At 39.9% G+C, this 16,623-nt stretch overlaps 1 protein-coding gene and 1 long non-coding RNA gene across 2 annotated transcripts; one reads left to right on the top strand and one right to left on the bottom strand.

Annotated features, from left to right (window-relative positions):
• The first annotated feature begins 312 nt into the window (after positions 1–312).
• Positions 313–775, top strand: LOC129492863 (large ribosomal subunit protein uL29-like). The gene has a single exon (XM_055298204.2). The coding sequence runs from the start codon at positions 361–363 to the stop codon at positions 586–588; it is 228 nt and encodes a 75-aa protein (XP_055154179.1). The 5' UTR covers positions 313–360; the 3' UTR covers positions 589–775.
• A 4,079-nt stretch (positions 776–4,854) lies between these two features.
• Positions 4,855–15,873, bottom strand: LOC134731830 (uncharacterized). The gene is made up of 3 exons (XR_010114444.1): positions 15,394–15,873; positions 14,241–14,316; positions 4,855–5,952 (listed from the first exon to the last, which is right to left on the bottom strand). It is a non-coding gene; the product is annotated as an uncharacterized lncRNA (long non-coding RNA).
• Positions 15,874–16,623: the final 750 nt, after the last annotated feature.

Below are 16,623 nucleotides of genomic sequence, written 5' to 3' on the forward strand. Positions count from 1 at the left end.
CCATGGCATTGGACTAACAGATAATTCCTCATCAGACATGGTATATTTAATGCAACGTTAGATACTTTCTCCATAACTTTCTATTAAAGTTATGTCAGTATAAGGGAATTTATTAATAATTGAATAAACTAACATGGTAATTCAGAGCACCCTTCCCTGACCATCAGGAAAGGGGTGAGGAATGGATTTTTCACATAAACTTTTCAAGTTTACTCTTACCTGTGGGTTGATTAGTCAGTCCTATCCAACGAGTAAAATATATGTATATACCACCATCAGAGTTGTCTGTAAAAGCAGTGAGAACTGCTCTTTCCCTCGGAGCGGGCGGCGGCGGCGGCGGCGGCGGCGGCCTGTGCAGCAATGGCCAAGATAAAGGCTCGAGATCTTCGCGGGAAGAAGAAGGAGCTGCTGAAACAGCTGGACGACCTGAAGGTGGAGCTGTCCCAGCTGCGTGTCGCTAAAGTGACAGGCGGTGCGGCCTTCAAGCTTTCTAAGATCCAAGTCGTCCGGAAATCCATTGCCCGTGTTCTCACAGTTATTAACCAGACTCAGAAAGAAAACCTCAGGAAATCCTGCAAGGGCAAATAGTACAAGCCCCTGGACCTGCGGCGTAAGAAGACACGCGCCATGCGCCGCCGGCTCAACAAGCGTGAGGAAAACCTGAAGACCAGTAAGCAGCAGCGGAAGGAGCGGCTGTACCCGCTGCGGAAGTACCCGGTCAAGGCCTGAGGGGCGCATTGTCAATAAAGCACAGCTGGCTGAGGAAAAAAAAAAAGCAGTGAGAACTGCCTTGTGTTAAATAGTAAGACTAAAGCATTGACCATCTTAAAGATAAAAACAAGTTGTTCTGTATCTTAAGTAGCCAAAAGATCTGCTTCCTTTTGAGGTCACATGATGTAAGAAAAAAATACTGAGCAAAAGTTGTTTTCCCTTGCCACATTGGCCTGCAATACCGTGAAAAGGTTGGGAGCACACGTTTAGAGTCTGCCAGACTAGGGTTCAAGTCCTATCTTTGCTACTTAATACATTTGTACCTTAAAAAACTGTCTTAACCTCATTGAACATCAGTTTTCAATATCACAAAATGGAGACTTTCTTCTGGTCTTTATCCACAGGCTTGTTATGAATATTAAAGGAGGTAAACCACCTGACAGTGTCTGACATGTAGCAAGGGCTCCTTAGAGAGGAGTGTCTTCTTGGGCAATCTGATATCCTACTGATCTAAACAGCTCTATCATACTTGCCGTTCTAGAACCATGTTTCCTGCAGACAGAGTTGGTGATTGCATTCTCAGACATCACTCAGCCTTTGGTTTCCATGTGTCCCACAGCTGGAGCTTGGGGACAGGAGTCAGTGCTCAGCAGCACATGAGCTGCCAGTCTGCACCAGAGCTGCACTTTCTGTGCTCAGCCATCTGACCTGCCGGAAGAGGTCCAGAAGCCTCCTGTCTCCTCAGTGTAATCCCTACGGAGAGTCTGTGTACACAACCCGCTTTCATTTTGCCTCCACATGGCGATTGTTGTCCTTTTCCAGGGCTTCGTGTTTTCTTTCTTACTAGATCCTTTTCATGTTAAAGTTGGGCAAGACCTACCTGCACAGCAGGCATGCTCACTCCTCCCGAGGAGTAGCCATCTCTTGTTTCTACCCAGCATGGTTAAAGATGGTTGTTTTGTGAAACAAACAGGCTTGGCCCAAGTTAGGGCTAACAGGATGTGTTACTCCTCAGGGGTGAAAGAAAAGGAAAAGTCCCGCGTGAGGTGCTCTCTCACCCCATTACTCTGTTGGAAATGGTCGGGAAGAGCAAAGAAAATCTGGACAAAAGAAATAAAGTTAGATTTGCTAGTTTCGATCAGAGACCTTTTTGCCTCAGAAACAAAACCGGGCATGATATTTTAAAGATAAAATTCACTTGGAAACTATAATCAAGTAGCATAAATGTACTTATGATATGAAACTGAAATTAGAAGTGCCATTCTCAAAACTGAGTGATCCCAAAGGGCTTCTGATGACTGGTATTTAACTAAAATATGATGATTTTACCTCGCCACTGAATAACATGTATCACAGAGATTCAGAATGAAAAAAAAAGGAGAGGGGACCTTCTGATTCTGTTCAGGAATGGAACTTGGAAAGAATAAGGGGAGAGTGGAGAAAGGGAAATCTAAAGGAAAGTCATGGAGTGAGTTGAAAAAAACAAATCTCAAACAAGGAATGGCTGTTCCCTGAATTCAGAGTTCTTTGGGAGCTTCTTCCTTCCCCAGGACTGAAATCTCAAGGTTATTTCTTGCCCACTCCTTTCCTTCTCTTTAGATGTGTATGGACAGGCAGTCAGTTAGAGGTGAGAGCCATGCCTGGCAATTTCTTAGGCCATATGTTCCTCTCATGGTACAGCTTAACTTTTGGCTGTTTTGGCTTGTCATTTCTTTTTCCCAGTATAATTCTTCTGCCTATGGTCATTCTTGAAGTCTATACAATAAGCTGCATTAGTCAGGACTGCCTAGGGTTCTCCATTTAAACAGATTTTGAACTCAAATATATTTCCATTGAAATTATCTTCATGCACTCTAGCATACATTCGTTAAAACACTTAACTTTTTAAGAAAAAAATAACTATTGATTGTGGTGGTGGTTTCAAAACTCCTAAAACTGTACACTAAAAAGGGTGAAATGTATGTAAATTACACCTCCTTTTAAAAAAGCTTTTTAAAAAAGTAAATGTTGCCACATTATCTGCTATAGACAAGTAGAGCAAGTAGGGAATCATGTACTGAAACTGACAACATCACAAGCCCTAGATTTTTAGGCCCAGTAAGCTACTAATTAACTGTGGGATCTTAGGCATGCAATTTCGTCTTTAGGAGGTCAGTTTTATCATCTGTAAAATGAGGAATGTGTTCAGATTAGCATTTCTGAAAGTATGTTTGGCAAAATACCAATTTTTCAGAATATTTTTTAATTTTTTTTTTTTTTTGGAGACAGAGCCTTATACACTGTCCCCCGGGCTGGAGTACAGTGGTGTGATCTCGGCTCACTGCAAGCTCTGCCTCCCAGGTTCATGCCATTCTCCTGCCTCAGCCTCCTGAGTAGCTGGGACTACAGGCACCCGCCACCATGCCTGGCTAATTTTTTGTACTTTTAGTGGAGACGGGGTTTCACCGTGTTAGCCAGGATGGTCTCCATCTCCTGACCTTGTGATCCACCCGCCTTGGCCTCCCAAAATGCTGGGATTACAGGCATAAGCCACCACACCCGGCCTTAATTTTTTAACTATTATCATTTCTTAATAGAGATGGGATCTCACTCTGTTGTCCAGGCTGTTCTGGACCTCTGATACTCAGGAGATCCTCCTGCCTCAGCCTCCCAAACTGCTCGGGTTACAGGTGTGAGCCACCACACCCAGCCATGTTTGTAGTTTTTATATGGGGCAAAAAAAAGGGTTCCTTCATCAAATATTTTAAAGAATGGTTACATCAAGTAAAATGAAGTAGATTCATTAAGTACAGGACATGTCACAGCTTTTTCACCATGTGAAAATGTATACACCTTTTCCTCAGCTTATCTAATCACTATAGTTTTTATCTACTCCACCCCACTCAGCCTCCAGCATCTGTGGGTTTAATATATAAATGCTGGGAAACACTTAAGTAATCCTTCTTGACAATCATCTCCCACAAAATGTTCCTTCCACAAAATGTTTCTCAGGCATCAATTTTATTTGCGCTTAAATTGACACATAGGAGCAGAATGAAGTTATTAAGTGGTTATTCTAACAAAGTGATTTGCCATTTTGTTAGAGTCTGAATATAATTGGGAGAAATCTTTACTTCCTACTGCATGTGTAGACACAGATGTGGTCAGTGAATAATTGTATAAACACGTTTCAGAATTGATCCAGCCTCTTTTGAGTGGAGTGTATGTGGAAAGCAGGCTGAGGCTAGCAGAAGTGAGAGATAACCATAGAAGTGTAGGCAAGAGTCAAGCGAAATTCTATTGGAAAATAAAAACCATGGTGAACCTGAAAAGTGTTTGAACTCTGTTACAAACTCGCATCAACGGTTTTCTTTTTACTCTGTGACAAATGTGACAGCCAAGTACTGCATAAAAAGAGGTCTCATTTTTAGCCCCATTCTGGGAGCCCATGTAATTACTACTGGAGTAAAAAGCTGGGAAGAGGGGATCTTTTTGCACTGAATGAACTATAATCAGCACCACAGCTTTGTGCAGTCATGTCTCCAAGGAAAAGCTCATCTGAACTTTTCCAAAGTTTCTTTTGTATATATATCAAAATTATTTATATGCTGTCAAAAATTGGCTGAAACCCAGCTATCCACAGCTATCCACAATTCCTAGAAAATTTAGCATATGATGTTTCTGGAGCATTTTTCTGCCTTTCTGCAAGGAACTTATCTAGTTATATTAATGATTATTGGCCTCTTTTACCACTCTTTTGCAAGAAAATCCTTCTGGACAATACAAATATTAAAAATGTAAATACAGTCACATATAATAAATGACTGCTTTTACAGTACCTTGGCTATATGCTGTATATGATGAATCCCAGCAGCCTTCTCTTTTTCCTAGTTATATTTATTAGCAGCGTTTTTCTTATGTAACCATAAATAATACTCTACTAAGCAATTCCTAACACATATATTTAATAAGTTAAATGCAAATAAAGATCTTAGTAATTAAATTAATAGCATAATTTTCTTGGAAAGAAGTTGAACAAATGCATTAAGGAAAATTTCAAATCCTCAAAGTTGCAGAAAATAAACTTGTAACACACACAACTGGAATCAGAAGGATAATAGTAATTTGTAGCCCCTCCAAGGCAAAATTTCAGGAGTGGCCTCACTAGCCTTTTACCTAAAACTGATGACTTTAGGTGTGTTCTCTATCACAATACTACAGCTACTTATGTTTCCTTTAAGCCTAAACAGAAAAAAGGAAAACACAGCAAATATTTTTTGCCTTTATATTAGAGCAGTGTTTAACCATCAGCAAAGTGAACAACTGGTCTTTAACAATAGGCTGCTTCCTTCTACTGAAACCTCTGCTTACACTACTATACTCCAATTATCCTGCAAGTAAGTAAAGTGGATCCATTAGGGTTACTAATAAACATCAATAAATATCTTGAATTTATTTCATTGAACTTTGATTTAGTTCATTATAGGCTCACCTTTAGCACCTGAGCTATAACCTTTAACATTTCCATATTCTGCCTGGTCCCAAATATTCCTGGGAATACTTAGGTTAAAAACCACACCCATAATTGCAATATTTCTATGTTGGGTTTAATATCATTAACATGGAATCAGATATAGGTAATTAAATCCATTTGCAGCTAATATAGAGATATTAATTCTTGACTTAAAGGTCAAAAATCAAAATCTTATGAGATAAAATTGTATTGGTCTTTAGATTTTTATTTTTTAAATTGCATTCAGTTCAAATATTTACAGAAGCACTTAAAAATAATATATTTGAATTTCTGAGAGAAAATAACTATCAGCTATGTATAGTTATCTTGTTTCTATTTTGTGGAGGAAAAAAAAGGAAGACTGAACATATTATTTCAGTTTCCTGGTAACGTATTCAACAGACACCACAAGGGATTTAAAATACTTATTGAATTGAAAGAATATCAGCGAATACATAACAATTTGATAATTAATATCTACAAACCCCATCAGTCCAAGGTTGCCAAAATTAAAGTACAGAGTAAAAAGTTTCAAAAAGCTCCAGAATGAAATAAGACACTGGACCTTCTTTCCTGGTGCAGCAGAATAACAGACTGAACACATCCCAGGCGCAAAGAATTTCACTATCCAGCGAATCTTCTACTGACCGTTTCTTTCAAATGCCAGCAAATTCTTCACAGAAGGGAACGCACCAGCCATCTTCTTTGTCCTTGGGACAGAGCAAGAAGGGTCTGTTCAAGCTGGTGACCTGAATTTGGGGAGCAAGAAAAACAAATGATGATCCCTGTCCCAAAATATCTTCATTTTTCCTAAAATGAAATTTCTTAAATGAGCTCATTTTTCCTAAAAAGAAGATATTTCCTAAATATCTTTCCTAATTATTGCCTCCAATTCCTGCATGGCTGTTTCAAGTTAAGACTTGGAAGACTGTTGTATTAGTCTGTTCTCACACTGCTAATAAAGACATACCCAAGAGGTTTAATTGACTCACAGTTCCACATGGCTGGGGAGGCCTCATAATCATAGCTGAAGGGGAATGAGGAGCAAAGTCACGTCTTTCATGGCAGCAGGCCAGAGAGCTTGTGTAGAGGAACTCCCCTTTATAAAACCATCAGATTTCATGAGACTTATTTTATATCACAGGAAGAGCATGGGAAAGAACTGACCCTATGATTCAATTACTCCCGCTGGGTCCCTCCCATGACACATGGGAATTATGGGAACTACAATTCAAGATGAGATTTGGGTGGGGACACAACCAAACCATATTACCTGTTAAAAGGCAAATATTTGGGTGAGCAATACCCTTTACACTGCCATGGCAAATAGATTTGACCCCATATGACATCTCTGATAAAGTGACAGAGGTTGCTGTAATGTGCTGAAAAGATTCTAAGGCCATTCCCAAGCTCAAGAGAAAAGAATACTCTTTTTGAATAGCAATGTCCACTGTGAACACAAAAGAGATTTGCAACATCTAAGTTGACTATTTCCTGACTGTTGTTTTTCCTTGTCCAGCATCTACCCATCTTTCTTTTGCCAATATCATGCTGATTTTCCTTTGAGTATTCACCTCTTCCCTAATTTGCATTCTCCCATTTGCATTCTAAATTTTTTCCATCTCTGTTTTTACACATTCAAAACTCAGATTAGTTTGATTAAGCAAGAAATGTGTCAATAATCATAGATGTACCCTCCTGGGAACCATGTACGTGGGCTAATTTGTTGGTGCAGAGAAGGGAGATTTGCTCTAGATTCAGCCTTATAAGAAGTGAATTGAAGATAAAGCTTCAGGAGCTCCAGTAGTGCAGTTGGTTAGCACATGATACTTAAATGAAGATAAAGTATTAAAAAATTGCTTTGAATATTCATATGACTTGTGAGAACATCTGGCAATTACAGAGCATTTTGCCAAGACTTAATAAAATAAATAAGGAGAATAAAGATCAGAATATATTTCAAGCTAGTACAGGCTTGTTCAATATATTTTTTAATTGGTCAAGAATTATGTAACAAAACCTTATGAGATAATCTGTAGCAGCAATTCTTTTTCTCAAAAATTAAGGAAGCTATTTAAAGAGAAGGGCTGTCCACCATAGCAACTTTCTAACACTGACCTACCTAGTTTCTTCTGTAAGGGGATACCTTATTGTATTTAATGTACTCTAAAAATACATTTACTTCCATGTTATTGTTTTATCATGAGCATTTATTTTTTATTTATTCAATTTTTTTGAGATAGGGTCCTGCTGTGTCTCCTAGGCTGGAGTACAGTGGTGCAATCACAGCTCACTCACTGCACCCTCAAACTCTTGGGCTCAAGTGATCTTCCCGCCTCCTGTGTAGCCAGGACTACAGGTGTACACCACCATGTTCAGCTAATTTTGTTTTTAGTTTTTTGTAGATTAGGGCCTCACTTTGTAGCCCAGGCTGGTCTCAACCTCCTGGCTTCACTCAAACTCTCCTGCCTTGGCCTCCCAAAGCACTGGGATTACAGGCATGAGCCACCGCACCCCGCCCTAACCATTTTTCATGAGCATTTGATCTTGCTCTTCATGACATTTTGAAGAAGTAAGCCCAGAGTTTGTCAAAGGGATGTTACATTTTCCATAACACAATTTTTTTTTTTTAGGCGGAGTCTCACTCTGTTACCCAGGCTGGAGTGCAGTGGCATGATCTCGGCTCGCTGCCACCTCCGTCTCCTGGGTTCACACCATTCTCCTGTCTCAGCCTCCCGAGTAGCTGGGACTACAGGCACCTGCCACCACACCTGGCTAATTTTTTGTATTTTTTAGTAGAGATGGGGTTTCACCATGTTAGCCAGGATGGTCTCAACCTCTTGACCTTGTGATCCGCCCACCTTGGCCTCCCAAAGTGGTGGGATTACAGGCATTAGCCACTGCGTTGGGCCTCCATAACACAATTTTTAAGGCTGCTTTAATAGAGCCGCTCTGGGGATCTATGGTTTCAAAAAGAAGTTCAAAGTGTCTCTCTGTTTCATTGCCCTGTATTTTCCTTTATGATACATCACAATCTGTATTTATTTTGCTATTTGTTTCCTTGTTCTTTGCCTATGTCAAACAAGCTGTATGAGGCAGGCACTTTGTCTGTCCTTTTCACTATATGTCTCCAACACCAAGCAGAGTGCCTGGCACAATAATTATGTGTGAAAAGAATGCTTAATAAATCAATGAATCAATCAAATAATTCATAAATGAAACTGATGGTGATACAACACAGTGGAGGTGCTTTTATTTTGTAAGCAGCTTTGCTCATAAATTCATGAGAGTTCAGAAGTGGAAAGCTCATAAGTAGAGGCACTTCTATACTCCTTCCTGCTTATCTTGGACATGGCATCAATACCCATCTCACGCAGATTCCTAGGCAGCCACTTCAAATGGACTCCTTCCATCTCTGGGATAAGGTACTAAAGGCAAAGTAGGTATTCATGCCTCTGTTCGCCCTGACCCTGCCTTGGACTCTTTATTCCAGTAAAGCAAGCTATGGTACATTTTTCTCTCATCGTCTTGCCATTCTGTCTGTGCAAAAGTTTGGACCTTTCTATGCGTTGCCGTGATACACTCTTTATACCATTCATAACATCTGGCTCACAGCTTCTAATAACCCAGAAATGCCTTGACAGAAGCAACAGCTAATTTCGTATTATGCAAGGTTTTAGTTATATTAGAAAATGACATAATGTATATAAAAGTGTTTTATGAGCTATAAAATCCCATGCAAATGAAAGAGATAATGATCGTGATTATCACTGTCATTGTTGTTGCCTCAGCAATGACGGAAAACTCTTTGAAGAGTCTTTTCAAATTCTCCCTTTTTGGCTTTTAAGAAATATTGAACTGCATGCTTCCAGAGAAGAAACTGTTTCTTGGCATTAAAATAGAAATTTTAATAAAATTGCATTAACTCTTCCAGGCACTGTTACATTACAGAGGAAAACAAACAAACAAACAAAACCAGATCCTATTGTCCCAGATCCACTATTTATCTAAAATGTGAAGAACAGGCATTTCTTAGTAGTTTACATTTTCTTTTTTTTTTTCCCTTTAACTTTTATTTTAAGTTCTGGGGTTGATGTGCAGGATGTGTAGGCTTGTTACATAGGTAAACCTGTGTCATGGTGGTTTGCTGCACAGATCCACCCATCACCTAGGCATTAAGCACAGAGTCCATTAGTTATTCTTCCTGATGCTCTCCCTCCCCCGCCCCTCAACCCTGACAGGCCCTAGTGTGTTTTGTTCCCCCCACAGTGTAAGCTTTGAAACATACTTTCATTTCCTACACAGAGGATGATCTTGATTCCCCACTTTACACAAACTGCCCTCTTAGAGAGGAGACTCCGCTAGGCCAGTCAACCCAGCAATATCTCAGATCACATCAGAAACATTGGAAGAGAAGTAGAAGTTGCCTAAACACTATAATTTGAAGCACATCAAAAAGGTCCACACATGGCTCTGCCTAGAGGTCTAGCCCTGGGGACTGAATAAATTAAATAATAAGCCTAATGTCCTTCAGCACTCTCAGCTACCAAACAAAAGCCATGCTAAGCAAATGGAAGTACAAAAATGGATGCATACAAACATGTTTCTTTAGCACACGAATGTTCCCAGAAAGTATTGAATTGCATGCTAGCAAGAGAGCTAGCCACAGAAAGGATTGTATAAGCAAATTCCTGTTTCCCAATTTTGACCTTTACTGACTGTTCAAGAATATTCAGCTCTCTCACACTACCTTGAGCAATATTACCATTTCTTATTTATCCAGATAGAAGAAAATGCATACCAAGAGTCCCTGGTAGCTGTAACTTACTAAATGATACCATGGGAGCCTAAATAAGTTAATACAGATTTCACATGTATAATATATTCTTGTGAACAATTGTACTTACAGCAATAATCTAGCTCATCAGTTTTTGGAAGACGCAAAGCACTTTTCAGGGCTTATTTTTGCAATATCACATTCTCTCCTAGCTTTCCTCCAGTTATGAAAAGTCAGAGGGGAAAATAATGAAACCCATCTCTGGTCATGGGCATCTGACTGAAGAACTTTGTTACTATTATTTGCAAGGATTTGACACTGACTTGAGGTTTCACTGATGATTGGCATTTGTAAAGAAGCCTTTGCATAGCATTCAGCAGGCTGTTAAAAACATGTATAATTTAGCTTTGGTAGTTTCAATAAAGTAAAGGTTAGGTTCTGCCAATGACCTTTCATGAACTTCTAGGAGTATATAGTCTTTTGGTGAAAAGGTAAAAAACAAAGACTATATTTTCCTACTTAGGTGGTAATTACACTTCAGTTTATGTAGTTCTGATGTTCGTGGGAGATCTTTATAATTTACCCCTGGGCGGGCTCTCACTGTGAAGCTTTTTTTTCCCCTTGAGAGAGTTGGTTGTTTTTTTTTTTTTTTTTCTGTTTTTTTTTTTTAACTAACATCCTTGCAAATTGGATAAGTGTTGCGTTACAGTGATTTGCAACTCATTGATAGACTTACATGTTTGAACCTTAGGAATAGCACTCGAAAGAAAGATTACAAATCCCCTTAACCTGCAAGCATTCACTTTCCAAAAATACCTATTTGCAAGTCATGAAAGCACTGAATTTTGAAAGCCCTGGTAAATCCAAGCAAAGTGAAATGTACCTCTGCTCAAATCAATTCAGTGGTGGTTGGGCCTTTAAGAAGACAACGTTTTTTGAGGCTTTCTGCAGATAGCCAAAGAAACTCGTCCTTCATTCAACATCACAGGGATCCTCTGCCATCATGGTAATTACACATGTTGCCAACTCAATTAAGATTGCACAAGGAAAGATGATTATTCATTGTAGCAATTTCACTTTATAGTCAGTGGTAAATTCTGTGAGAAAACTTCATCCGGCAACTTTCCCATCCTCCTGGAAGGGGGTCCTTGGTGGTCAGCCAGAAACATGCAAAACTATCGGTATAATTCATGCTGCTTAGGGGTTCAAAAAAAAAAAAAAAAGAGGTATTTCCAAAGCCAGGGCAAATTAGCCTTTGGCATTGAAACTCTCTCGATTATTTATCCACTCAGGCGCATCTATACAATGAGAAACAACTGCCTTGAAAGGCAATAAAATGTTGCATACAGTTCCCAGGGGCCTGTCTGCCTGATGAAGCATTTAATCAACCAGGCCACAGAACCATTTGCATTCTATGTATCTAGCTAGGGGAGGTAGTCAGTGAAACTCATTAAACAGTACTCAGAAGAAACTATCCAGCCCAGGTCTTTATTTTCTCCCCAGGCTCACAGGCAAAGTCCCAAAAGTCCATCTTTGGGCTATTGATGAGTGTTACCAAGCTCCAGCTCCATTTTCTCAGAAAACTCAGGTCAGGAAGGTGTTTGTTCCTTTAATCTCTTCCTTAACTCCCAGGCTGTGGTCAGCATCTCATGCTCTCATTTTCCATGCTTTTGTTTTCTTTCCCCAATAATAATGCAGTCTACTTGAGTAGGAATGATGGCATTCTTTTCCCACAGCATCTAAAATGGTGTTTGGATAGATCATTGGGTCTTGAAAAGTACATTTTCATTGTACTGAGCTGGATGGTTTCTTCTGAGCACTGTTTAATGGGTTTCACTGACTACTTCCCCTAGCCAGATACATAGAATGCAAATGGTTCTGTGGCCTGGTTGAATAAATGGGTTTGTACTTCATTGTACTACTAGTGGCTCTTCACCTAAACAAAATTTCCTTTTGGAAATGGGAATATCCCTCTCACTTATGTAAACACTACTTTCCCTTTCTTTTGATCAAGGACCTTCCTTCAACTTCAAAGTTTTTCATGTCCTCTGTACACATGATGCTTCCGGATTCTGAAGTCTTGTAAGTCAAAAATTTAATGCTTAAAAATTTTTCAATGTACCATCTTTCATAGACACAGAGTAACTATGCATCAGAACAAAAGCACAACTACTTATTTATATAATAGCACTTTGTATATAAGAATGAAAGGGAAGGCCAGGTGCAGTGGCTCAAAGCTGTAATCCCAGCACTTTAGGAGGATGAGGTGGGAGGATTGCTTGAGGCCAGGAGTTCAAGACCAGCCTGGGCAACATAGCAAGTCCCTGTCTCTAAAAAAAAAAAAAAAAAATAGAATAAAAGGGGAAAGATTTTTTGGAACTCAAGCTGTTCATCCATTAAGGAGTCTCTGTACAAATTATCTGGGCTCCTTATTGTCAGGAAGCACACAGAACCTTTCTTTACGTATTTGAGTATTACATATGCATTTATTTGAAGAAAATTCACAGGCTTTACAATAAGCTCTAATACCAATTCCCAGTTCCTTCTCACTGTGGAACTGTTAGTGACCCATTTGGTCATTTTAGGTGCACCATTAGGTGCGTTAATATACCCTTGAGATAATCTCAGATCTACTGCTTATTAGTTGCATGACATGGCCACATTGTTTAACGTCTTTGCTTCAGTTTCCAAATCTGTGAAACAGAAATAGCAATAGCAGCCGGGCGCGGTGGCTCACGCCTGTAATCCCAGCACTTTGGGAGGCCGAGGTGGGCGGATCACCTGAGGTCAAGAGTTCGAGACCAGCCTCAACATGGAGAAACCCCATCTCTACCAAAAATACAAAATTAGCTGGGCGTGGTGGTGCATGCCTGTAATCCCAGCTATTCGGGAGGCTGAGGTAGGAGAATTGCTTGAACCTGGGAGGCGGAGGTTGCAGTGAGCCAAGATCGCGCCATTGCACTCCAGCCTGGGCAACAAGAGTGAAACTCCATCTCCAAAAAAAAAAAAAAAGAAATAGCAATAGCAATCACCTATGGGTTATCAGGAGGATTAAATGAGTTACTACATGTAAGGCACGTAGAGCCTGGCACTTGGTATGAACTCATCAAATAGTAACTTTTTTTTTTCTTCCAGATCTGGGGACATTTTCATGTGTCCCTCATGAATTTTGTTCCATTCCAACTGAGAGTAGTGGGAGGATGCCACTTCTTAATTCAGGGTCCTCATTGCTAAGTCTTTGGCCTTTTGTTATGTACTCGTTCAAAATACAGGCTTCAAGTGATGACTCTGTATTTCTATAATCTCCACTTAGACTGAGAGATTCCTAAGGACAGGAACTCGATCCTAAGGTTGTTTCTATGGCCCACCATGTCTAAGGCAGGGTCTCACATGGAGTACGAGCTCCATATTTATTTTCGTTGATATTTTTTACTGTTCCTTCCTCTCTGCTTGCCCAAGGCTGATTACGGCAGCATTCCACTCTTTCTCCTCTTCCACACCACGTGTAATTTGATCCAATAGAGGTTACAGAGCCTGTAAGACATACTGCAAGGGACTTATCAGTAATCAAATATGTGATCCTTACCAGAAATCTTATTGTTTAGATAGGAGAAAGAGCAGATAATTTTTTGGACAGATGTGTGTCCTGGGTTGTGGGCTGCTTGTGGGTTACTTATGTGCTGGCAAGCTGATAAAATTGAAAGGCAATGAAAAAATTTGGACAAGCATTCCAGTGAAGCTAACAGGAGAATTCTTGATTTTGACCAACTTTGGCTACATTATTAGGAAAAGATAGCCCATGAAGGTGTTTTCAATGGGAAACACTCTACTATAAGAAGATAACCAATGAAAATTTTTAATTCATTGAGCCAGACTTCTTTCCACATAGTCTCATGTGATTCAATTACAAAACACTTTTTTTGGCAGGGTGTGGTGGCTCACGCCTGTAATCCCAGCACTTTGGGAGGCCGAGGTGGGTGGATCACAAGGTCAGGAGTTCAAGACCAGCCTGGCCAACATGGTGAAACCCCATCTCTAATAAAAATACAAAAATTAGCTGGGCATGGTGGCACGTGCCTGTAATCCCAGCTACTCGGGAGGCTGAGGCAGGAGAATTGCTTGAACCGGGACCCGGGTGGCAGAGGTAGCAGTGAGTGAGATCTCGCCATTGCACTCCAGCCTGGGCTACAGAATGAGACTCTGTCTCAAAAACAAAACAAAACGAAACAAAAACAAAAGCAAAAAACACTTTTCTCTTACCTGCTTACTGGCATCTTTGAATGCAGATTCAATAGTGAACTGGACTTACTCTCTTCAGAAGGCACTCCTACTGGTGCTAGAAAATGCAGCCACAAAGGAAAAACATTGTAGAGGAATTTCACTCCAGCAGAAAGAAGCAACTCCCTCATTACCAGATTGTTGTTTTCACTAATTCTCTGGAAAGTCCCTTCTCTTGTTCAGTCCCTTGCTTCTCCATTTGGCCTAATCCCCCCAACTGTAGTTTTCAGAGTCTTATGATTATTATTAATGTTATTGACTGGCTATTTCAGATAGCCTAGGTTCAAGTCTTCATGAGTTGAAACTTAGCCTTTCTAATCCATCTGCTCACGAAGGTCCCTCATGGATTCTTTTCCTTTAAGCTGTGACTTGGCACTTTGGTTTGGTCTGATTTGTTCTGTGACCTACGTACAAGCCATGTTTTTTTCAGTATTGGAAATGGGCTGTTTTTTTGGTGATCACTACACATGTTGCTGTTTTCCCTCTGTTTCTCTGCCTACTCCATTCTAAAATCCAACACATGATATGCTGAATTCAAATGGTTTTTGGAACCAGGTGAGAATTGAGCTTTGGTCTTATTTTTTTTTAATGGGCAGGTTTTTCCAGTGAAGGATTTTCAAGCTTTTTTCTTTTGAATTTTGCTCCTTTAAAATCCAGATGCTGTTTAAAATTAGTAGAAGGCATTTGAACTGTATGACTAAAAAAACATAAACTGTTAGTATTCATGAGTTATATATTTCTTTTAGAGATGAAGGCTCCCTGTGTTGGCCAGGATGGTCTCGAACTCCTGACCTCAGGTGATCCACTCGCCTCGGCCACCAAAAGTGCTGGGATTACAAGCATGAGCCACCATGCCCGGCCACGTAGTGACTTTTAAATAAAAAGGATTTGGACCACAAGAAATTTATGCTATTGTAGAGCATTAATTAGTGAGGATATCTGAAATAAAGAAATCTCCTTCCATTCAAATTGGCTTGAACCTAAGAGAAGGACCGTTATAGATATTTCAGGCCGGTTTCAGTGATGGCTGCCAAAGTGGTCTAGAAAATCCTTGTATTAGTCCACTTTTATGCTGCTGATAAGGACATACTCGAGACTGGACAATTTACAAAAGAAAGAGGTTTAATGGACTTACAGTTCCACACGGCTGGGGAGGCCTCACAATGATGGTAGAAGGTGAAAGGTGCGTCTCACACGGTGGCAGACAAGAGAAAAGGGTTTGTGCAGGGAAATTACCATTTTTAAAACCATTAGATCTCATGAGACCTATTCACTATCCTGAGAACAGCATGGGAAAGACCCAGCCCCATAATTCAATTACCTCCCACAAGGCCCCTCCCACAACATGTGGGAATTCAAGATGAGATTTAGGTGGAGATACCACTAAACCATATTAATCCTTAACTATGTGGGACTAAGGTAGAGATAATTGCAGAAAACAGAGACTTCTTAGTTTCCTGAGCCTGAGAGAAACCAGGAGAAGAGGGTCTTGAAGGTCTTTCTTGCCCATCCGATAAGCCGTCTCTTTTCCACCAGAATCTATAAAGGGGCTAAAAGTCTAGCATTAAATGTTGAATCAAATCGTTAGTTTCAGTAAGAGTAAAAAGCCTTTCAAATCTCCCGGAAGTAACACTAGGTGATTCCCCTCCCCCACCCCTCACCTCCACAAACAGCAAACTGTTAACCTCTCTGTGCTTCAGTTCCCTCATCTTTAAAGTCTCCATAGCATGCCTCTTCATGACCTCCCATATACATAAACAAAAATGGCCAGACAAGCCCTGATTGTTTCACAAACTATACAGCCTTGAATCTTCATCACAGGCTATTTCTATACAGCTAAAGGGAAATGGAGAATTGAAGCTAATGTGGAGAATTGACATCTCATGCTCAATTTTACTCTTGCAACATTCAGAGAATGACTATTTTTTGAAAACCTATGTAAGTGTCCTGGAACCAGGGCCTGGATAAATAAATTTTTAAAAATAGATCTAATATAGGTGATACTTAGGAGCTCATTTGCTTCAAAATTCTACTGCCTCAAATCCACTGAAACAACTTGTGCTGAGATCACTTGTATTTTCCCAATCCTCTAACTCAGTGGACACTTTGCATTTATTATCTTAATTGAATTCTCTGGACCATATGGCATTGTGCAAATGTGGGTTGCTCTCTCCATGTTGAAACTCTTTTTCCTTTTTCCTTTGCTGAGGTATTGTAGAATAGAGTAGGGTACAGATTCTGGAATCAGATAAATTTAATTCCAACCCCACCACCTTCTAGTTGGTAGTCTTAGGGAAGTTACTTGAATTTCCTGTGCCTCAATGCCCTCAACTTAAAAATGAAGATAATATAACTTATTTTATAA

Source organism: Symphalangus syndactylus, chromosome 11 (genome assembly GCF_028878055.3).
Source record: "Symphalangus syndactylus isolate Jambi chromosome 11, NHGRI_mSymSyn1-v2.1_pri, whole genome shotgun sequence".
NCBI classification, from domain to species: Eukaryota; Metazoa; Chordata; class Mammalia; order Primates; family Hylobatidae; genus Symphalangus; species Symphalangus syndactylus.

What these genes read in the sequence shown, in the direction of transcription:
- LOC129492863 (XM_055298204.2), top strand. Translation starts at nt 361, where the DNA reads ATGGCCAAGATAAAGGCTCGAGATCTTCGCGGGAAGAAGAAGGAGCTG.